The sequence below is a fragment of the Bombus vosnesenskii genome, unplaced genomic scaffold (assembly GCF_011952255.1).
Source record: "Bombus vosnesenskii isolate JDL3184/JDL3185 unplaced genomic scaffold, Bvos_JDL3184-5_v1.1 scf7180000013316, whole genome shotgun sequence".
NCBI lineage: Eukaryota > Metazoa > Arthropoda > Insecta > Hymenoptera > Apidae > Bombus > Bombus vosnesenskii.
The window spans coordinates 994,526-1,018,468 of NW_022882962.1; the positions used below are offsets into that span (position 1 = coordinate 994,526).

Sequence of the window (23,943 nt, forward strand, 5' to 3'; positions counted from 1 at the left end):
CCCACCGGCGTAAAGCATTTCTAATTTAGCGAATTAGAAATCTCAGCGTTCTGCTCTTCGGATCGCGATGGAAAAACTGTATGCGCGCACCAGCTACGGAAATGGGCGAACAAAGAGAAATCTAAGTTATTTATGTAGGCGATACGTGCTCAGAAACGTAGTAGACTAATTGTGAACTAAACGCGGTGTCAATGAGATTCGTACGTTGTAAAGCGTCGTAAATTCTTCGTTCTCGTCGTAAAGTGCAGAAAGAAGAAGAACATTCTATCGCGATATACGTATGTAACTTAAATTAGTATTAGCATACTTTACTCGTTAACGCTGTAAGTTTACGTACACGTATGGGCGTAAGGTAATAATCCGTATAAACATGCCGTTTTGCGTATAATATGTGTAATATGCTTAAATATGTACTATTACATTAGCATACTATCTATAAAGCTACGTATTAAAAACGATAATAGAAACACTCTATAAGAAGCACCGCGTGCCACCTGCTAAAGATTATACGATCGTTAAAAATGATAATACGAGTGATATAATAATATAATATCAGCATTTTTCAACGAGTTTAACGATCTGTTACAAAACGAGTCGATACGTGTATCGAATCTCATGGATGATACCTATAGTATTCATTTTGTTTCCATTCGCACACGCACAGCTTTTCATCCAAACTTTTAGATATATATTTTATAACAGAATATCTATATGTGCTTGTTCGTACACGAATATCGTGTAGCTCGAATGAGAAGAATTCGTAAGATATTCGTATGCGAAATAGTAGTCGACGATTAATTTAACTTTATCGTTTAGCGATCGGCTTCCTACAAACATCGGCCTTTTCCAACTAGAACAAGGATCCACGCTGAGAGTTTCTCTCGTTAGACGCGTACAGGCTTGGGCGACACGGTAGTCCTACACCGGCGCTCCTTATGAATATTTATCGTTCGAGGGCCCGGTTGTACACTTTCTTCCGTATCCACGCGGTTATTCCGCAGCAACCATTCGATCATACATAAGTGCCCGCAGCTTCGTTCTATTCGTTGGTTTCTCCGTATACAAAGAGGCCTCGACAATGAGAAGGTGAACGAAAGGCAGCGGAGGCAGCAGCGAGTGCGGAGGTGGCAGAGGCACTCGCAAAGGAGTCGTTGAACTACAAAACAACAGACGTAGACGACCGGCCTAAAAACGCTGCAGGAAGAGGCGGCCTCTCGATTTGTCTCGCTCCGTGCCTGCTAATTGCTGCTTGCGTTTTTGAACCTCGAATGTCCTTCTTCCTCTACTTTTTTCTCGGGCTATCCAACGATAGAGCAATAAGAATGAACCCTCGAACGCTTTATCATCGGGTCATTTCATAAGTAAAGGGCAAAAATGTTGGAAATATTTCTCGAAGTGATTTTTAGTTACTGCAAGATCGTGTAAGTACTTAAAAAATACGTCATGTAAAAAGACAATGGGTAAACGATGTTTCCTCGTGTCGAGGACAAACGATGAAATTATTAACTAGGATAGTAAATAATTCTTTTGTATATAGCTCCTTAAATAATTAACGACGCTCGAGGCCTACTCATTCGCAGGATATAGGCGTTACGTAACTCGAGCAAATTAACATTGGGAATAAAGACAAGGATTAAAATGTCCACATTGTTGAATTAGTTAATACGCGATCCGAGTTCCTTTACTCCTGGTTCGCTGTACAATTGTCTAAACATTTTCGATATAGATCAGTTTTCGTGCATCGTATCCTCGTTCAGCTATATGCAATTTCGAGTTCGTAATATGTATCGTTCGGTCTGTGTTAACGAGACAGACATAAATTCATAAAAAGGTTGGCAATAACGGCTGTAAATTGGGACGGAAGAATTCGTTCCATCGAGACGTAACGTTTTAATTTGCTTTTAGTTTAAGCACCGTAATTTATGAATGACAAGAGAGAAACGATGAAGTTTCTGTTAACGCTCGGTGTACCTATACCACCCGAGAAGCGTGGGCTGTCTTATTTCGCTTTCTCTAAACATGCATACGCACGCGTGTAATTGCGAAACTTCTCTGAATGAATCTAGATTCCTTGACGAAATTGTGTAACTCGGAGCGCGAAACCGGGAAAGCAAATCGATCCTCGAATAGGTAAGAAACCGTGGAGACACGATACCGAAACACGATATTCCTGTGCTTTTAAAACGAAATATTGTCTTTCCGAGTTACATTACACCGCTAAATAATAATCGCATATCGTAGTTCATAGGATTGTACTAGCTTCGATCGTGTCACAAGGCTAACGGCTAACATCGTATTCAGGTTTAAATAGACAATAAAAACGCATAAATGAGAACGTTGCTTACTGGTGGTCGGTCGAGGAGAACGCCGTCTCTAGACCGTTGTCCCATTAATATGCGAAGAAACGTGACGTAGCTTCGCGTCCTCGATAGAAAATCGATGCTTCGAAATCTATGTTTAACCGCGATAATTTTGTCTGCAATTTCGAATACACCTGGCTAACGTTCTTGTTTCCGTTGCGGACGATGTTAATCCTTAACTGGTATATCAATTTTCGAATATTTCGTGTTTCAGGTAGAAACGAGAACGCCCTATTGTGTCTTAATAACGACGAAATGATCACCTTTTCAGAAGCTTACAATAGGAATTTTACCTTTTGTTAAGAAGATTGTACCTGTAATCCTTTTAGAAAATTTCTACAGCTTATACCTCCGTTTCTCTTCTAGCAGTTTCTAGTTACCGATGAATCTTTAACGCATCTATAAGGTTTGTTAGCAACGTTTTGCCCGTTTTTACGCGCTTTCTCTTAAGCGGCAGCTTGTTTCACTTTGACACAACATCTTTCCATTTGCATATACGTATTATGCAAAGAACTTTCCAACTAACGAACTGCATATACATCGATTGGAAAGAAAGAATCGAGAAATCGCTGCTAGTTGACCAATCGATTTATTAGGACTAAACAAAGCCAACGTGAACGATGATCCAGCTGGAATTTCGTTAGATATTATATAGTAATCACAGGATCGTATACACTCTCTCGAAACGAAACGCATGCGATTTTCTCTGTTCTAGAAACGATCCTAATTAGACTAGTGACGTAACCACTAACATGCATGCATCGCAAATGGCTCATTACATTATTTCTATTCTATTTTGTTATCATCCGTGTCCGTATACATTTTCTCCGGCAAGCAAGTTTCATTTTTACCGAGTATATAGATACTCTGACACTATGTTAATCGCCGCTTTTAATTACTTTGTACGTTAAAGTCGATCGTTTCCTTTCTAACGATATAAGCTGGCTTGTAGTATGATCCGGTGATTTGGAGGTCCAAGTTCGTCGAAACGAAAAACAAAATTTCGTTAACGTGGCAAAGATTCGATGCGTGAGATGTTATATTTTCTGGAACGGCCGTTTCTCGAAGCCCCATTTTCGAGGGTTCTCCTCGCTATAAGGTGGTTTTCTCGAACGTTAGACGTATATATATACGTGTATATACGCTATATGGACAAGGGGTTGCAATGCCTCGTGTGACGCAGCAGCAAACCGAAGGGTGGGGACCTTGGCGTGTATGTACGCCTTCTCCCTACCGTATATAATGCTCCCTCCTTTCTCGCCCTTCCCTTCGCCGCTTCCCTAACCGCCCACCTTCTGGCTCTCCCCATCGCCCCTATTCTCCCCACCGATATTCACTCCCGGCGCCCCTCGGTGTATCCCAGCGACGTTGCCGGGTGTTACATAATAGCCGTGCGCCGTTGCCAGTTTTACCAACAACGTGCAACGTTGCCAACTTGAACTGGTGTACCATGTCGGTACAGCTTGCCTGCCTGCCTGCCGGCCTATCTTGCTTGCTTGCTTGCTTGCCTGCCTGCCTGTCTGTCTGCCTACCTACCTATCTACCTACCTACCTACCAGAATCTGGCTAAGCTCACACTAAACCCGTATCCAGGATCTTTGGACATAGCTTTCGAAGCTTGTAATTAATCGTGGCTTCGTAAAATTGGGAAGAACAAAGAGTAACGCGGAATAACTTACTATTTATGATAACATTTAATATCGTTGAAATTTAGTAGTTATAACAATCGCATATGTATGTTTAAGAAATTTTCTATGGGAAGAACGACTGTAACGAAGAATTTAGTCGCGCCTCAACGGTAGAAGAATTGAACTTGAAGTCTATTCGCATCGTAATGGAAATCGATGTTACGTGAGTTTTTCTTGCGAAACGCTATACGTTGTTACAGCTGTCAAAGATAAACATGTTTTGTCGTAGCTTGACGGAAAGCTTGGATTTTTATTATTGGGAGATACGTTTAGTTGCATCTATCGAACAGTTATTTTATACGTGCTTGGAAGAAATCGATGTCGGGACGCGTGCTTTTACCAGTGAAAAGGTGTTTGCCTGCGCCTGACGGATCTATTATGGCAATTCCCTTTGTCCCTGAGAACTTGGGCCCTACCCTAGTCCGGATGTCTTGGGCTGGTTCCGGATCTCAGATTACCGGGCCCCTCGAGGCGTTTCAAACGGAGCCTCGCTCTACTTATTCCATGCTTAAAAAATATCAACTGAATGTACTGAGAAAGAGTCCTTTGTTCTTTCTTCATACACGTACTAACCTCGTGGCTCCGTTATGCATTAATTTTGCATTAGATATGTCGTACAAGAACCACAACTGTCCATAATTTTTCATCCCATGGCGATCTTCATTGAAAAAATACAAAATATATTTGTAACAACGCATACTAAATAATGCAAGGGGCGTAGAAATATGAAAAAAATTGTGCAATTCTTCGTTTTCTATAGACAGTATCTATTTGTCGCGAACACGTAAGATCGTTCTATGGTACATCCTTCGAACAACGTCCTCTTAAGATTAAATAAACAAAAGAAAACGTGTTTTTATTCTATCATCGACAAAGACTTTTTCGGCCTATTATATTAATACGTTGGTTTTATATCTTTCGATCTCTAACAAAAAATTATTCATAAGTATATTGCATAACATATGTAACGGTACAGAATACACGATCGCCCAATAATTACGATAAGGAAACTCGTAAAATGCACCAGTTCCAGGCAGAAAAACGAAAACGAAGCCTATGTTTACGACAAAAGTATGACAACACAAATATCTTGAACATGTAATGTGTGCGATACAATTATGATGGCATAAGATCTGCGGGGAGGGATTATTTTTGAATCCGAAAGGTAGGGCCTTGAAATCTACAAAAAACGCACGTTCTGACTGGCCCCAAGATGAAGCGACGTTGCCAATTTGATGGTGATGCGCACTGCTGGCAACGTCGCTGCAAACTCTATCGATTCCAGATCTACAATTCCTCGTGAGCCCTCTGGGTCACTCGAGCACGTTTCCGTGGCACGGTACGTGACTGCAAAAACCATTGCGTCCATTACCAAAAGTTGCCATAAAAATAGAGGAATTACTCTGTTCGGATATTTATCTCATGGGAATAGCTGTTATTTCGTATTGAACATGTCAACGTTGCCCCGAAGTTCATAAAACATTCTATTAATATCAAACAATGGAACAAAAAGTTCGACATTCCGCGAAGGGAAGAGGAAAAGAAAGTTCTGCAGGCAGGTGTTTCGGTTACGCGACTACTTTTGTACGAGTCATAAGGGTACAGAATCGTAAAAGACAAATACTCAGCACCCAAGAAAAGAAATGTAATTCGTAAAATCCTAAAAAATATTATAGAAATGTAATTGAAAATATTTCTTACGTAAGATCTCCCTTGAAAGATATTTTTTAGTTTTCTCCCATAAAGATCGTGTAATTGCCATTGCGCTATCGTTTATCAATACTCTTATGGAATGATAAAGCAATGCTAAAAATATATTATACCGTTATTTGTGAATGCTGCATACTTTAAAGAAAAATGAGGGCACTCACGTTTAACAACTATTAAACAGGGTCACTGAACGGTATACTCGTTCCATTCGATTTTATGCTACTGAACGATGCATGCAGAAAGAACGATTTGCAGGAGATTCTTGAAATTCAATTATCTACTAAAAGGTAGTTTTCAATTATATAGTGTACAAAATTAAATAACTTGAATCGTGATATACTTGTAGACTTGGTCGCTCACATTATAGAAACTATGCTTACAAGGAATTCCAATCATATTTTGCAAAATATTGCCATAGAAATTTCTATAATTTTAAGAACTATACTTATATAAAAATCTTTCAAATTCGCTAAATAAGAATTTGCGCTAATAAAATTTATTTCAACGCTACAATTTTTAATTCGACGTTTTGTGTCAAATAATTCTTATAAAAAATATTTCTGAAATTAAACAAATATCGACGATGCTCTTAACGACATAGTTATTTCTTAAATATTTTACCAAGAATGCTTGTTTATAGATTCCCCGCTACCTCAAATACGGTAGTATATGAAAAACAACAAACGTTCGCATAGAATTCGTATCGTCAGTAATAAGAAAGCGTTGGGAATCAATCGCTGCAAGTTTCAGCCGATATTTTTGGAACGAGTCATAGCCGTCTACCTCCTTCCCGAACTCGGCGTCTTTGCTGGTGAAAGTCAGTCGTGTGTTCTATGTGGCCAAGAGCCCTTGGAAAACATACGAGTCGTGTACATGTAGATACATCCACCTATATATATATATATGCATACGTATGTATGCATGCATGCATCTACAATAAATATTACACATGTACGATACGTATACCTTGTTATAACGGATTATTATATACATATATACGTAACAAAGACGCTTGACATCTTCATAAATTATTTCAGTTAATAACAACGACCAGATGATTCACTTCCTTATCATACCAAAGAATGACTACTCCCCGATATTGAGCATAGTGTTAATCGTAGACTTAGCAATTATAACGTATCTACGAACACGACATAACATATAAAAGGAAATCATCGTTCAAAGATTTTATGATAAAAAGGTGGGACGGAAACGAGCACATAAAAAGCAATATATATTGTTACTAAATGTATATCAGGATGTTATCATTACAATCTTATTTTGACTTTTGTTCACATTCTTAAATCGTAAATAACAAATATACACAGTATGCATGTAGTTTAGCTAGCACTAGCATTTGCCATTCACACACGAAGCTACATATCTCATGACAAAGTGATAGAGTACGAGACACTATCGTAGTTTTACGAACAACTGCCACAAATTAGTATAGTAGCTTTGAAAAACAAACAAATTTTGCCGACACTTTAAAGCAAAAACCCTCTGTATCAGAATCGGATGAACAGCGGAGGAGCGACCAACCAGTGTACGAGTTCGCAGAACGATGATCGAGGCAAGTATACGGAGTGCTCCGTTTACCAAGCTGCCAACTCAGTCGCTTTAGTGTGCAAGAGGGTAAAGGATGCGACGTTGCCAGGCCAACAACACGTAAACGACCGGTACAGACGTGGCAACGGCGCGAAACGAGAGACACGCTCCGAGACGCGAAGGAGAAGGCAACGTAGTCGTTTCGGTTTGAAACGCAATGCCGGCCGCTTGCCAGATACCGTAACAGGGTCGACGGATGAAGAAATTTGGCGGTATCGACTTCTTCGTGCAGGTGTTCATCAAGAAGACCTCAATATTTGAAATCTTAAAATTCGTTTACGGCAGAACATCACGAATCTAGGAAAAATTATGTTATAGTTTTGTGGCTCTGTCTTTAGCACGAATGCCTATCGATAGTTTACACGCGAATATTAAAGCAATTATTGCAAAAGAAACGCCACGCGTTTCATATAAAAAACGAAAATGATCGAAATGATTATCTCCTTAATGGAGATTAAAATAAATCAGAGAACACTTGTACGTGTATAAAGTTGTAGTAATGCGAGAAAATATAACAGAAATTAAATATATACAACGAAAACATGATAAAGTAAAAAAATGAGATTTTCTTAGCGTCAACATGATTATATTATGGAATTCAGAATGCAATTAACCACGTCTCAACGGCGCAATGCGTCAAGAGAACGTTCCGATTAATTGTTCGATCTTCGACCTCGTGTATACATTTATGTAAGTACGTAGGAGTTGATATCGAGTGGAGCGTTGAATCTTTCACGTTACTTTTTTTTTTTTTAAAGAAACTTCGGTTTAGCTAAATAAAAAATTATCTAAAATATACCCCGCTCCCAAGTATATTCTGAATTTATATCGATCCTATTAATTATCTGCATTATCGACGAATCACGTCTCGTGCGTTTCACGACAAACAATTCGTTTTCGGGATATCATGTAAAATACATGATTTACTTAAGTCTTAAGGAACGGTCCGCCGAAGAAACAAGGAATTCGATTGCTGCTATAAGGAACAAACACTCATACAGAAAACCGAATCCCCGTGTACATAGAGGATATATAACTCGGATACATATTTGTGACAGATCGTCGTATATCATCATAGGTGCACTAACACATGAAAATACGTGTGACTGGAGGTTGTCGGAGAGTCGAAGGTTTTCGGATGGGTGACGTCGAGTGGAACACGAGGACGAGGCGCAGAGGAAAGGTGGGGTGAGCATGGGGTGCAGGGGCGCGGTACGGTGTGGGGTGGGGAGAGATGGGGCAGAGTTGCGCTGGAGAAGGGGAGGTGGTCGACCACGCGCGATCAATATAACAAAATACGCCGGCAACCCCCACATACATACATACATGTACGCGTGCGCGCGCGCACACATTCTCAAACACTTTGTCAATACATCGACCCATCATGCATGTATACATACGCGCGAGCGCGCACATACAAATTGTAAATATAATCTAACGTGCACACGATCTCGCAGGTTGAGTGCGTATATACATATACATGTATATGAATGCTGCGCATACTCTTATCTCCGTGTGACCATAAATTGCAAACGCGATACGTGTGCATATTACTTGTGCACAACCATATATACGTATGCACACTCGATGGATACAGTTATATCTCGCTTATAGCGAACGCACAGAAATTCGAAGGTATATCATGTGCCATGCGTGTATATAAGAGGGAAATTTACGTTTCGGTAAGTAGGTAGAACGCATTACACGAATACGATGCACATGCCGTGCGCATAAGAATGTACCGGATGTGCGTTTCAAAACACATTTTCAGAATCGAGATCTCTGACTTCATGCACGGTCCACGTAGGGTAACAAGCATGCTTAAGATCTGCTAGATTCCTCATTTTCGTTGGTGTTGTCCTAAATTGGTGTTGTAACGCATAGTTAAAAAAGAGTTCATAAAACTTACGTTGCGAAAAATGGATGAGATAAAATTTAAAGTGATTATTACATACATGCAGCTAATTGTACATGTACACGAAAATATTTAATACAAGTATTTGGAGTCGTTTAATAACAGAAAGTACCTCGAGTAATCACATATCATAGCGAAAACATGAATCTACTTCGTGTTTTTCTGTGAGATATCAAGCTCGTCTGGAGTTACAGTCACACGAGGTATAAAATTCAGAAGAAAATAAATCCTTATGAACACTGAATATTAAAATTTTTAATTATTTCTCACATATAAAGTTTTTATTGCCTGCATATTCTTAACCATAAAATATAAACATAAAATCATACATGAAATCAACAAACATAAAATCAATTTTTAACTATCGGAAAAATCATATTATAGAACAAAAAAGGCATACTTCTCTACGTACACTTATAAATATATCTCTTATAAGATCATCGTGGAAAAAGAAACTAACATTACAAATAAAATGAAAAATTATAAATAATGCGATAATAAAACTATGGTCGCATACACATTTTAACATTGAAGTACAAAAAAGAAAAGACATTCGGAATTATATTCTAACATATATTATTCCATTGTCTATCGCACGTTTAGAGAAACAGACGGTCAACGGCGTAACGACGCCACCCGCCATTTTAAGGACGAACCTTAAAGGCTATAACGCATGGTAGACGACCGTAAGAACAGAGCTAGTGAACAGACCAAATATGTATGTATCACCAGCTAGGATGTAAAATGCAGCATCGCTAGTAATATAAATATTCAACAACGTGTGCATTTAGAAAAGAAAAATTAATAGCACAACAGGACTAGAATCCATAACGAAATCATGAGAAATTCATTTTCCTAGAAATAGGGGAATATCTTCTATTCTTTTACTACTGGAAGTCAGATAATATTACATCACGCCACCTAATCGATACAAAGTTAAATATTCTGCTTTCGAAAATGCGTTCGAGCTCAAAGAAACTATGAACTTACAGAAACATCCTTGACATTTCTTTTTCAATGTTTATGGGTATCTTGTGTATCTTAGAATAGTTACAACCTCCAAATGTGAAAGGACTCGTGATGTAACTATGAATAGAGACGATTTTCGTCGTTTACGTAACTGGTCAATAAAATTCTTAATGAATAATAATATAAATAATTAAGCAAAATAATTAAAACTCGTAGTACTACATTGTGTTCCAACTAGTATTGTACGTAGTACATAATATAATAAATGTATCAAATGCGATTTATAAGACCTATTTTTCTAAATTAATAAATCGTTCGATCGTACGTGGCAAAATTGATAATAATAAGAATAACTTTGTCAGTTTTGTGAAATTATTTACAGTAAAATAACGTACATTGTACTTATCTCAAGCTTTTGGGTATCCGAAAATTGAGCGCCACTGCGCCACGTCACCGTTAGTTTTCACTTCTGTTTTCCTACTCCGATCTCTGCTCTTTAACTATTCTGCCTGCATTTCAGGTGCATTCTTATTTTGTGTATTATACGATATTGTTCTATATGTGTAGTAAATGCGCGTATAAGGTTGTGGATATTTTTAACGGCATAACATAAATCAAATACATCCGTACGAAACTGGATACAACCGAAACAATTCATAAACGTAGTGTGTATTATCCGTATTATTTTTTAGTACATTTAACGAATATCTATAAAATTACGAACGATACCCGGTCGCAAATAATAAGTATTTTTCAAGTCGACAAAATTACGATCATACCGGTAAAAGAAAATTTTTCAGGTCCGTGCGATAGTTTATCGTGGTAAACTGAAAGAATAAAGATAAGTCCTCCCTAATAGGATATTATATATTATAATCTTTTTATTTCAATCACGATAACATATAGAACCTATTAATATATTTGTCAAAATATTAAATCGGAAATTTACTTCGATCATTCAACAAAATACTTTAAGGTTTTATGGTTTTTAAGTAAAACCTAATAAAAAGGAAAAGTTGAACGATATGTAATAACAGTGATAATAATTTTGAAATTAGGAAGTAAACGAAATGGCTTGTAATAGATTGTCAAGTTATTCGGGCGCTTTCTTTTCTAGACGCGCGAAAGGCGTGCCTAGTGGATCCACGGTTTGAGTGCCACTGTCGAACAATAACTTCGTGCCGCTGCGAGCTCTCAAAATGGCTGTCCTCAGCTATTATTACTTCGGGGAAAAAACAAATGACGGCGCGCTCACGCTACGAGAGAAGAGACAGAGCCAAGGCTCTTCTTCGTATAACGCACGCCGTGTATGCGTGTGTACGTAAGGTGTGGGTGTGTACATACGCGTGCAGGATCCTCGATCTACGTACAGAGTTAAAAACATCGAGCCAATACACCTTACGCGTGTTCCTGAATTCCGATTTTATCAAACAGATAATACCGCTCCTTTGTTACACGAACGTGTAAACAAAATAATAAGTAACAAACAGATTCGCGCGACATTTCTCTGGTTTATCGGCCATGAAATATCGTACATACATATACATATATACAACGTTGTTAGAGATTCCGGCTTGGCTAGAACCGACCGTTCTAAAGCCTGGCAAACGTTACGAAGGCACGACCGTACAGTCGCAAATTTTCGATGAAATTATCGTTGACCGTGCCCAAACTGCAGTAACAACAAAGACAGTCTACTCCCCCCCCCCCTTAAATGTATGCACAGGATCACTGTGTATTTCTTTTTTCGGTCAGTTCGTTACACTGGACTGGGGAGGATTAATGGGCAAACAAGAAATATTTCGATGAGAAGGTTCGTAAATCTCGCATTAACGCTGCGAGACTCTTGTCCTTTCGTATCGACGGATACACACAGTTATGTCGAGAAGGTAAACGAAAAAATAAGATCCAAGTTCCATGCACGCTATCATATAAACTATAAGCTAGCTATATAGGTAGAAAGAACAAAACGGTGTGGCTTGGACTTCGTCGAATCGAATTGTTAGTGCGTATGTACATGGAGACATATATTATATATGTAGTTATGTAAGATAGGCTTTGTTAGAAGGAAGATACAAAGGAAATAAAGATACGCTTACCGTTTGAAATGCTCTCGTATGCGATCCTCTCGGATGTTTTCCGGCAGATTTCCAACCCACAGGTGACGTGTCTCTCTAACCATTTTGCTCCGAACTCTTCATTTGGGATCGGATGTTGTGGTATCGTTTGGCGGCACTGTACAACGACACACAACTTCGCCCGACGCTAATCACAGCACACTCTCACCACACACCACCGATATTCAATACCGCCACCAGGTCGGCCAAAGGAAACCTCTCTTTTTCTCTTTGCCGACTTTCTTTTCGAATCGTTGTTTGCTCGTTTCGCCACGAAATCAATAAGTAAATAATCGATTCGGATTTGACGGCACAATTTTTCTTATTTGGATCGAGAAGAAAAAACTTTCTCGCGTGTAGCTCGCGACACACACGCGACAAGAAGCAAAGAAACCGTTACGTTACGCGTATTCCACGACGAAGGAAGGAGCTTCCTCCCACTTCGACACTCCCAATTTAATCACTGGCAACAAACAGATTATCACTAGTCACTAGCCGGAAGGTGGTGACCCCAAGCACGATGAGTGCTGTCGTCAGGGCAGCGCCGTAGAACGATCGGCCAACAAAACAGGGTGGCTACGGAGATTTCGCGATCAAATTTTTGCGTCGCTACGTACGCTGACGACAACCACGACAACGACGCCGACAACCACGACAACGATGATGACGATGACAACGACGACGACGATGACGGTGACGACAACAACCACGACGACGGCGACGACAACAACCACGACGACCACGAAGAAGTGGAGGAAGAACCTCGATAGTGGACACCACTGATGGCAACGGCTAGAAGGATCAGAACCGTCGCCGAACACCACATCGTATACCACTGAATCGCGTATGAAGAAAGGCGGTTAATCACACGTCACACTAAGCACACCGGGCACAATGCGCGGGCGATACATCCCAGCGCATATTTGCCAAGCATTATTACACTCGCGTCGATCTGCCTTGATGATATTCAACCGTCGTTTTCTTGATATCGTACACCGATCAACAAACAGAGCCTTTCCAGATACGCTTCCAAACTCTCGCGTAAAACCCCACTTGAAAAAAAAAAAAAAAAGAAAACAATCGATCCACCAACGGATAGAATCGTTGATGTTTTCTTCCTGGCGAATATTAGAACGTGCAACTTTTTTCTTTTCACCGCGCACACGACACACTATATTCCTTTTCCTCTTTCCTCTTACTTTGATTTCTTTTCTATGACTTCACTAACGCGCGTAGTCGCTTCTTTCACATCACTGTATCATCACCGCTTGGTACCTCGTTAATGGTATAACACGTCAGATATATTTCGTTAGTAAAAGTGAGGCGCGGTTTCCTCTATCTTTTTTCTCGCGATCGTACACAACTCGCCGTGTCACATAACGTGCATTGATCGAGAAAATTAATGGTACTATTAGTGCAACTCGATCGCTACGATGCACGCTTGTATATGTACGTCTTAAACGCACTCGCTTCGTTCACTCGGGCCATGTAACGCGGATGGAGCTGGCTTCGCTCCTTCTCACTGCACTACACTACTCAGAGTGACGTCACCGTGGCGGGAGCGTAGTATGGCTCGCTGGCTAGTATCGCTGTTGGCTGTGTGGTGGGGGATACCACGTAGGGGAACGAAACGAGTCTACCTCGAAAAGCAGCGACTTGCAATCGCGATCGTCGCACGCCAGCCGGTGAAGTGTACCCATGGTGGGGGAAACTTTTCGTACATCCCCGTAGGGGAGAGAGTTGGAGGGACTCGTTCGAATCGAAGCAAGGACAGGTAGGGAGAGAGAACTCGGGTCTCCAGGAGAGAAGGGATAACGGGTCGAACGAGCTAACCCGAACCCCCGAGCCGCGCGTCGTCCCTCACCGTCTCTTCCTCTCCTCTCGTCTCTTCACTTCGCCTCTTTTCCCCCATTCTCCGCTGGCGAATCGTCCCGCACCCCGTGTTCTCCTCTATCCTCTTTTCTCCTCTCTTCTCTTCTCTTCCTACTCCGTAATCTCTTCGTCTTCTTCCTCCTACCTTGTGCCTCCTCCGCCGACGCCACTCATCCGCCATCTTTGTTCCACGCTCTCTATCTCTTTCTCTCTTTCCATTCCGCTCTCACCAGGGCCGGTTTAGGGGCAGCCAATTACCCGGGGCATCGGTACTTTCTACCAAGAATAAAGACGGAAAATCGGATTATTACGAAAATAAAAGTACTTAACTCTTGTGACGTGCTCTCTAATCAAGGAAGTAACGATCAAACAAACGCGTCGGTTCGATGCTGTGTACAACCTATTAAAATATTTTCTAGTTCAAACATGAACAGTCTTTGTATACGAATACCTTGGATACAGAATACATACGAGTTACGATATAAAAAATTTATGTATACACACTTCTATTTTGTTTGATATCGCGATGCTATTTTATCTACGATACAGGCAAAGTTTAGACACGAATCATGGAACGGGACATGATGTAACGAGGAATTTTATTTCTTTCGAATACGCTAATTTAACAAGTTATAGAGGTCACGCTGCGATGCAATTTTTATAAATAACGTTAATTACCGCGTAAGACATATAAACGTAGAATACCAAAATGATATCGAAAATTTATGTACGTTCTTTGGGCGTTGTATTTCTAATCGTATATATTTAATTTCACTGAATTATCACTTATTTTTGCTAGTATCGTATTCAAAGTTCAATCGAGATAGGGGAATAATGCGTTTTGAAGCGGTATAAGGCACCGGAGTGCATCGAGCCAGACCTGGCCATGCTCCATCTTGTTTCCGCTAAAATCGCGTCGAAGTCGTAGATTCATGGCGTCGATCTAGTGCTGCGAATTCACGAGACGTATCGTTCGTTTGTCTTTTACGTGTCGTACCTTCTTTTAATGCTTCGCAACGGTTCGTTCGTATGACATTAACTCTATTGGCGACAATATCAAACATCCGTTTGTCGGTTAAAGTACGTCATCGAGGCTAGAGAAAGCGATTTCCGTCGCACTCGAATTGCTTCGTCCGAAAACGAAGGCAGTTTCACGACTGTTTTGTAGTTGAGAACGCTTTGAACGAGAAACGCCTATTGCGTGTTCTGTACCGGTGATTTATAGGCACCTTCTAACGTACAGTACCCATATACCTATACATAAAGATATTCTCTGTATTAAATTGTAAATGGTATTGTAGTACAATAAAATATTATGAGGGCTTTTCACAAATTATATTGCTAAATAAGACTTTATGAGTTTACATTATAATACCATATATTTATTATAATTTTTTTCTATATAATTTACGTCTTAAATCTTTCACTTATTTTTAATGTCTCGATATAAATATATATTTATAATGACTAACGAATAAAATACAATGAAACAATAAGAGATTCATGTAAAAATATTAAATATTTTACTTTTTTATATTTCTTTACCTCAAATGGATAGTGATAAACAGCGTAGATTAAACTCCTGAAGTTTAAATTTTGTACAAGATACTAGTTTAATTACTAAAGCAGTAGTGCAAAAATTAAATACTGCAAGAGCAATTAAAGTGTTAGAATGAATAATGTGAAAAATGTCGATAACAATGGATTTGTATTTTGGTATACTTGCAATTTGATTTTGCGACGTATAATTTACCGAACCTCGATTGGATTATTTTAGAACTATATCTTTGTTTGCGTTATATATATATCTTTTATTTATCTTTTATTTATCGAGACATATTGTTTTTTTAATTGCATAAGACGGCATAAGTGACGGTGGCGACAACCTCCAATGAAGCAATCTAATAATTATCTTACAGTCGTACACTCAGTGCCACCTGTAGGAGAGATAAATATTACAAACTTATTACCTACCAACAATAAGCACGAGTAAAATAATTTCATATCGAACAAACAAAATTGTTTATTCTATGTAAGCACGTAATTGCAATCTTTGGTTATCAGTTCTTATACATCCATAATATCTAACCTTTTTCGCAGTATGTCTATTTTTAATATTCATACGAAGTAATTTAAGATATATGAGTATTAATCTCTTAATTTCAATCTTAGTCATATATTTTTTCACGTATATTATCGTGCATCTAAGTAAAAGAAACATGTCATTGCAAGATAAACGTTCAGAAATTACAGTACATACAGAAGAACCATCTATTTTATCATACGATGCAAACGAGCGGAAGTTGGCACGCAGACTTCGTATACAACGACGTATACAAGCACGAGATAAGTAAGGGTCGTATAACATTTCAATAAAAGTATCTTATATAGTAAATATATTAATACCATACATTTTCTTTCAACGATAGTAGAAGAAAGATAATAAATAACAATGAACTCGATCGTATTTTCATATATTCTGAGCGTATGTATGTAGATGTGGGCAGAATTGTAAATCAATTGTTACCTTGTCTTATTTGGCTAATCATTAAATAACTAATTAGATGTCAGATAATATATAAAACTGTTAGGCAGCGGCATCGGTTGCGATCAGCAATCTAAAACTGGTCGTACATCGGTTAAATTTACTGGTAAAGCGGAATAGTTGTAGGTTAGTATATTTCGATTTAATTTTCTTATGTCTACAATGCCATGTAACAAAGGCCATGAAAACGCAGAAAATTTAAGGAACGCCGGACAATAGTTGCGAATAATTTTTGCATAATTACACAAAATCTTTTCATGCTGCTTACAATGAGAACAGATGATGCAGTGTATTTACATACATTTGTACATCTACGGTGATTTGACAACCAAAGGCTAATTAAAAATACAGAACATAATATACATAATTAGCTGAAATGTTACATAATCTTATAATTTTGAACATTATCGAAGGGTCTAAATTAAAAATACAACAACTAGAATCTAAATTAAAAACTTGAAATTACCGGAGGATTTTAATTAAAAATTCCTAGATGTACGTATCTACATTTTTTACGTTTTACTTTAACAAATATATTGATATATTAAAATGTATTAAAAAATGTACATACACAAGGATTAACAATTTGTAGAAACAGGCGTGAAAAATAATCGATATACGTTTTATCTCTCTCATATATGTTTCGAACAGATTGATACACTGAAAAGCTACTTATATAGTTAAATCGTTCGTTAAAAGATACGCAGCCTATGCGTATAAACGATCTAGCTTTAATTTTCGAAATATCGAGGAACACGCATTTTTCATTCGTAATCCCGATAGCAGAGATAGAAAAAGTATATCTATCTCATAGATACCGCTTCAGAGAGTGAAAAGAATTAACACTATTCCGATGTTAGACAGATAAAAGATCAAGATGAAGAAATCGAGGAAATAACTCCTATCGAGAAGCAAATACTCGATAGCATAGAAGCCTTGGACAAATTAGCCGCAGAAGGCGATGAAGTGGTATGTATGTGCGATTCGAATCGCAAATAATTATTTTTCAAGAAAATACACTTGAAACTCTCTCGAGTCAACAAGTAACCAATTAGGATGATAACTCATAATTGCTTGGACGTAAGAATCGCGAGTTAACGAACGATGTTTTATCACGTGATGTAGGTTACAGGCATCAGAGTGGCGAGTGACGCGAAGGAACTGCAAAGACGAAAAGAGATGCGAGAGAAGAGAGAAAGATTATTGGAGGTACTCGAGGAGGAAGATAAAAAATGCACGGAGAAATATCGCGAGATTACGGAAAAATGGCCTGTTATACTTGCATCGAAACATCCGTTGGATATTCACGAAGAGTTGGAGAGTCAAAATGCCAAGTGTCTGGAAATCTTAGAGAAGAAGGACGCGTTGATCGCGGAATTGAAACAAGAACTTGATAACGCTGATCTACAGTACGCCGAGGATGTAAATAAACAGAACGAGGAGATTGATTTGCTTATCGAAAGGATGGAAAACCAAGTGAGTAATAGGCGTCTCGAAGCCTTTTGTTTTATACATTTCCAACCGATACATGCGAAATGTTTTCTTTAGATACGAATAATGAGCAAAGCTTATCGCCGAGAGGTAGAATTGATCGAAAGTGTCATCGAAATGGAGCGGAAAATACTTTTGGAATCTTCTTTGGAAAAGTGGAATGTATTATTTAAGCAGCTCAATGACGATACATTCAACGCGAGGAAAAAAAGGAAGGAGGTAATGCGCGAGTATGAAGAGGAAATGCAGAAAGCGATGATACAGCATCAAGAAGAGTTTAGGAAACAAAAGATTATGTTTGAGTTAGAGATACAGAACCTTCAACAAGAGATACAGAATATGAAAGCCTTCTGTATGATGAATACCGAGAAATTGGATTATAATTATGCGGTGCTGAAACGGCGAGACGAAGAGAATACTATCGTAAAGAATCAACAGAAAAGAAAAATTAACAAGTGCGTGCCAACGTTAAATTACTCGTCCTGATAATTTCAGTCGAGTGAGCCGAACGGGTCTATTTACGTTTCAGGCTTCAGGATGTTATTAATAATTTAAGGAAGACTTACACAGCACTGGAAGAGTCGACCAGGACGGAAATTCAAAAGATCACGAATCAAATACTAAAGTCGCATACAGCTATATTAGACTTGGAAGAAAAGTCGAACCATCTCACAGTCATCAACGATAAAAAGTACATGCAAATTTGGGACATGAATATCGAAACTGCGAACGAATTAGTCGATAAGGTACGATAACAATCTGTAATTAATGGGAATAGTCTCGTTCGGTGATTGCATATTTCAGATTTTAACGGCAGATAGAATTATACACGAACAATTGTTAATAATGGAGTGGCAACCACCGGAGGTAAAGTTATTGAAAAAGGAAGAATTACCGTCGTATTGCGGAGCGATGTGTGCCTTGAAAGCAGGTAAAATTTACTTAAAGAATGATTTATTTAAAAAATCAGACGATCTGCAAAGTTCTTTGATCTTCGTTCAAGAACAAGAGGAAGCCAAAAAACGAAAAACAATATCTAAATCATATAAACCAACGACTATCTTAGAAGAAATTAATTTAGAACGACGCTTATTAAATCATATTCTTAAACTAATTTCCGAACACTGTGATTACCTTATCGAAGACACTTTGAAGAATTTACTCTCCGATTACACAGAAGAGGATAAGCTATTGATTCGATTGGATAAAGCATTTGAGGTGATGTTTTCCATATAAATAATATCATTATCGTGTTGTTATAAGTTAGTTATAAACATAATTGAATTTTTAGGCTCTAAAAATTACAGCCGAAGAAGAACTTCAATTTTTATTGAATTTTTTCTTACCGTATGCATATTGTCCCACGTGTACGGTTAAAACTATAAGCACACCGAGTGTTTGTGGACAGTCTGCAGAAATTACGGAAAGTTCTTCGTCCCTGTACGTGATATATCGTTGATCTTAAAAGGAAAGTCATAAAATTGACGTTAACTGTAATAAAATATATCAATAATAAACATTTCAGAGCCACTATTTCTGATGTTTGTGGCAGCGATACACTTAATACGAAAGAAGCTAAGTTAGTGGCAGCTATGGAAGAAGTACTTTGTTGTGAAAAACTACACGATGATGGTCATGAAAGTGACATTGTTATGAATAGAAGCGTTTCTTCGACCGAAACACCGCCTGTTAATACAGAAGTTGTATCGACTTGTGTATCTGAAGGCATTATCGAAGTTACTGACAGTGCGTAACTGAAATTGATCTATTCAAATTTTTTCTCAATATTACCAATTTATCAAAATAGCTACTCAATTTATTTCCTTCTGTTATTTATTAATCTTGTTGTTATTGTTGTTACTACAATTGTTGTTATTATGTTACTACAATTGCGTATATTAGTTTTTATTCTTCTAGCAGATGGCGAACCAAAACGATCATTAACCTGCGATAAAGGCCATTTGTTGACAATTGAAACTGAATTTGTCTCAAGTGCGTTAAAAGAATTTGTGGAAAGATACGAGTTCGTTAAGAAAGAGGTATCACCTGATAAAAAAGTAATTAAAGAGAAAGTCACGATATCACGTAATATAACGGACGACGATATAACTGATTTTTGGGAACGATATAGGAATATTTTTCCGAAAGATAAAGAAAGACTATGGGATAATCTATTGATTGGTCTTAAAAAGTACTATGAAGTGCTAAAGGAAAGGCATCAATTAAATGCTGAGACGCAATCGTTACGAAAACAGAATGCAGAAATGCGTCGTTTATTAAGCAAGTATACCACACAGGTAATGCTAAAATAATATAAATGAAATATTTCCTTGTTAACTTAGGTTTACATTACGTATATCTGAATTTCAGCCTGAAACTACCATAACGCATTGAAAAGAAAACGGAATTTCGATAACAAAATTTTTATGTTGTAGGATTAATAAAAAATTATTAATTATTATTACTTACAACATTATATATTTTTCCATTCATTTTTAAATGAACATATATACATTCATACATTACATCGGTATCTTCTTGCGCTATTTTATCTAATATCAAATACAATGTCAATCTTTCAAACGTATCTTAGTTTTTAATGCAACATCGGCACTTTGTACAATTTGTTTTTAAAACTTTCCTTAATTATTAAATACATCTGACAAAAATTTACATGTGATTTCCAATTGAACTAATTGTGTTTCAATTATATGTATATTTATATTATATCCTGAAGAAATAGTGCAAAGAGAAAAGTTTATATCTTAACGTGGCAGAGCCTCCAATGTTCGTGAATTACAAAATTATATATAACATTGTGTATTTACTTATTCGTATATGTGAATGTCACTTAATGTTCAAAATTTAAGTATCAAATTAATTTCGACGTTTAAAGAATCATGATCCTACTTGGAATGAATTATTCTTCTTGGAAAGAATAAAACATGTACTTAAATAATTCATATGAGTATTAAAATAGAGATATTCATCTTATTACGTTATTTTCCTATGTCTGATTCGTGAAACCCCCTGGTACAAAATTGTTCGATAGCGATTGAACGAAATTCTTAGGATTTACACCAGGCTTAGGTTTTTTCCAATATGGTAAAAATCTTTTTTTCTTTTGAGTCCTAGCTTGTTTTAATTTACCAGTATGCTTTTTCGATGTTATATGCTACAATTAAACATAAATTATATCATTAAAAGGTTAGTAATATTTATTTACCTTATTACCGATAACATACCACATTGTATTGCATCTGAGAATTGAAGATTTTATTACACATGCTGCATGAAAGCGATACGCCTTTAGACACAGTGTTTTCTTGGATATTCATAGTTGCAGATGTCACTGAACTACCAACATCTTTGTCAGTCCACCCACCTAAGCATCAATGTGCGATCAACACTATCTATGTATCACAACCGCTGAAGCGGTTATATGTGATAATAAATCAGCTTGAACACTACATTCATGCCATAGAAAAAGCAACCATTAATACAAACATTATTAACAAAAGACCACCGTAAGATTTTAATGATGTGTATATGTATGTGTGTAGCAAATTTTACCTCTTCAAAATAAAAAAAATGTATTTATAATATATTATGTAAATTTTCTCATAAAAATTTTTGATTTTTCATTTGTGTTACATAATTGGGAAAGGTATTACAATTTATACCTGCTATTGAACATAAACGAAATGTAGTTAATAAATGGTTTTGTACAAGAAACTAATAATTGATTTTAATTCTATTATGATTTAAACACTGGATTATTCAAAATTATTGTTTTATAGAAGAAAGTTAAGGATAGGAGTAAAAGAGAAATGTAAGAAATAGCAAAATGCATTTGCACATTATATATTACTGAAAGGGATACAGTGAAACTGAAAAGGAGCCAAATTATTTTGTAAACAATGTTAATTTTATTAATTATAATATGTAACTAATCAACTCGTTATCACGTTATTATTTTGTGGCGATATACTCAAAGACAAATCAGTAATAAACAATAAATATACAATTTCAATTTGGTAGTATATAACAAACATAATAAATAAATAACTAATAATAAATACCAAATTATGATGTATAAATTATAACGAACATGAAAGTATCACCAAGCATTTCCATATTGATTGGCAAATGAAAGCTTTTAGGCAGAATTAAGTCTCTATTAGTTCATAAAAACAAGTGGAAAGCAAAAGTAAGCAGCAGTGTTAAGCATGCAAATGTAAATAACAATAAAGAATAAATTAGTACAGCAACATTCTTTTCTATTACTTTATCCATACACAAAGTGCGACTACATTTAAGCCCATATGGTAGCGGCTTTCGTACCATATAACGTGTATTACCTCTCATAGCTTTCTTTTTGTGCCGGCTCCCTATAGAAAATAAAATTTATTTAATACGTTAAAAACATACAAAGGTATGAAATAAATCTTACTTTGTAATATACCATTTAAATGTGTTTGAAGTTGTTGTATTGAGTTTAGACACACATTACACACATTGCATTTCAATCCATTTGTTTCTTCGTCTTTTGTAAATGCTACTTTGGTTTCTTCAAGAGATGCCATTATATTTTTGGATCTAATCTGTAAAACAAGCATATGTCTCTATCTGATCTGATGTTGTTTTATATACGTTTTAAAATTCATAAATGATTCTTTTTATTGCATGTGTGTTACCTCATACTTCAACTTTTCGTGTCTGTATTTAAGTGTCTTATAGTAGTATAGTACGATTCGTTGCTTTACTTGCACAAACCTGTTTAGCATGACGCGCTCCTTGTAAATGTGTATCTAATACTGTTTGACTGGTAAATGAAAGATCACAATCATCACATCGAACAGGGGGTTTCTTTGTAGGTAAATTTCCCATTATATTATCTACTACTGCTTTGGTTACTGGATCATTCAGGCCAGGACTTATTACGCTTTCTGACGATACAGCCATTTTTGGAACTAAAAGTTTCATATAGAAATCAGCGAATTTATCAATAAATTAAAATTAAATTGTTATCAAGTTCAAATTTTATTTTACGATAATATAGGAATTAAAAGTTATGGTCACCTGTTATATTGTGCTGAAATTGAAACGGTTATACTTCTTTTTAAAGTTACAATAGGTGTGTACGAGATATATTAATTTCAAATAGAGGTTATTATTATTAACATTATGGATTATTATCAAAAGAACTAATATTGTAACATATACATATACATATACATATAAATTATTGAATTATATATTATATAAAGCGTACCTATCTGTTGAACTTTGTATATCGGAATCAGATACACCACTGTTTAGTTTCTGTATTAAACTTTATATTTTCTTAATGAATTTCGAAAAATACTTAGAGGGCAGCAATGTTTATAAAGTTTATAAATGGGTTATCTCTTTAACACTTTTGATACAAATTCTCGAGTTGGTTGCCTGCTTTTTTTAGGAACATTATATTCGGGTAGTAGCAGTTTCTCTATTAGTGGTTCAATATTACATTTGATAGGCCCCAAGAGTTCCTAGAATGTCGTCACTTAAGGCGCGTTTAGTAATTGTATTGTAAACTAAAATACTGCGCACAATTAATTTAATATAACGCGTAAATATTTGAAACGAGATACGCGTATTTACGACGTTGCTTTATTAAATCGAA

At 36.9% G+C, this 23,943-nt stretch overlaps 3 protein-coding genes across 6 annotated transcripts in view; 1 reads left to right on the forward strand and 2 right to left on the reverse strand.

The window, feature by feature from the left end:
- LOC117235599 (protein split ends) overlaps positions 1 to 14,262 on the reverse strand; it is a 117,149-nt gene extending 102,887 nt beyond the window's left edge. Inside the window, exon 1 of the mRNA XM_033497782.1 lies at positions 12,350 to 14,262. Within this exon, the coding sequence (XP_033353673.1) occupies positions 12,350 to 12,432 (83 nt within the window). The 5' untranslated portion in view covers positions 12,433 to 14,262. The remainder of the gene's footprint in view (positions 1 to 12,349) is intronic.
- Positions 14,263 to 16,380: 2,118 nt separating this feature from the next.
- LOC117235462 (dynein regulatory complex protein 1) lies at positions 16,381 to 21,269 on the forward strand. 3 transcript variants are annotated; one of them, XM_033497501.1, is made up of 11 exons: positions 16,381 to 16,589; positions 17,645 to 17,753; positions 17,910 to 18,260; positions 18,333 to 18,730; positions 18,805 to 19,021; positions 19,080 to 19,206; positions 19,279 to 19,493; positions 19,567 to 19,715; positions 19,801 to 20,021; positions 20,196 to 20,572; positions 20,646 to 20,929. In XM_033497501.1, the coding sequence occupies exons 1-11, from the start codon at positions 16,381 to 16,383 to the stop codon at positions 20,667 to 20,669; spliced, it is 2,397 nt and encodes a 798-aa protein (XP_033353392.1). In that variant the 3' UTR covers positions 20,670 to 20,929. The 3 variants fall into 3 exon arrangements, with proteins under 3 accessions (XP_033353392.1, XP_033353391.1, XP_033353393.1); XM_033497500.1 differs by having other exon boundaries at positions 16,384 to 16,589; positions 20,193 to 20,572; positions 20,646 to 21,269; XM_033497502.1 differs by having other exon boundaries at positions 16,388 to 16,589; positions 17,649 to 17,753; positions 20,193 to 20,572; positions 20,646 to 21,269.
- LOC117235463 (zinc finger protein 346-like) lies at positions 21,227 to 23,825 on the reverse strand. Of its 2 annotated transcripts, none has more exons than XM_033497505.1 (6): positions 23,551 to 23,825; positions 23,052 to 23,248; positions 22,741 to 22,879; positions 22,637 to 22,666; positions 21,521 to 21,660; positions 21,227 to 21,450 (listed from the first exon to the last, which is right to left on the reverse strand). In XM_033497505.1, the coding sequence occupies exons 2-6, from the start codon at positions 23,238 to 23,240 to the stop codon at positions 21,283 to 21,285; spliced, it is 666 nt and encodes a 221-aa protein (XP_033353396.1). In that variant the 5' UTR covers positions 23,241 to 23,248; positions 23,551 to 23,825; the 3' UTR covers positions 21,227 to 21,282. The 2 variants fall into 2 exon arrangements, with proteins under 2 accessions (XP_033353396.1, XP_033353395.1); XM_033497504.1 differs by lacking the exon at positions 23,551 to 23,825 and adding an exon at positions 23,358 to 23,507.
- Between the last annotated feature and the right edge of the window lie 118 nt (positions 23,826 to 23,943).

Excerpts from the sequence above, each read along its gene's own strand:
- LOC117235462 (XM_033497501.1), top strand. The coding sequence starts at position 16,381 with ATGAGTATTAATCTCTTAATTTCAATCTTAGTCATATATTTTTTCACG. Across the intron at positions 19,207-19,278 it reads GATGTGTGCCTTGAAAGCAG|AACAAGAGGAAGCCAAAAAA; the intron begins GTAAAATTTACT and ends TCTTCGTTCAAG. Across the intron at positions 20,022-20,195 it reads CATTATCGAAGTTACTGACA|ATGGCGAACCAAAACGATCA; the intron begins GTGCGTAACTGA and ends TTCTTCTAGCAG.
- LOC117235463 (XM_033497505.1), bottom strand. The coding sequence starts at position 23,240 with ATGGCTGTATCGTCAGAAAGCGTAATAAGTCCTGGCCTGAATGATCCA. Across the intron at positions 22,880-23,051 it reads GAGCGCGTCATGCTAAACAG|ATTAGATCCAAAAATATAAT; the intron begins GTTTGTGCAAGT and ends CTTGTTTTACAG. Across the intron at positions 21,661-22,636 it reads CAAAAAGAAAGCTATGAGAG|GTGGGTGGACTGACAAAGAT; the intron begins GTAATACACGTT and ends ATTGATGCTTAG.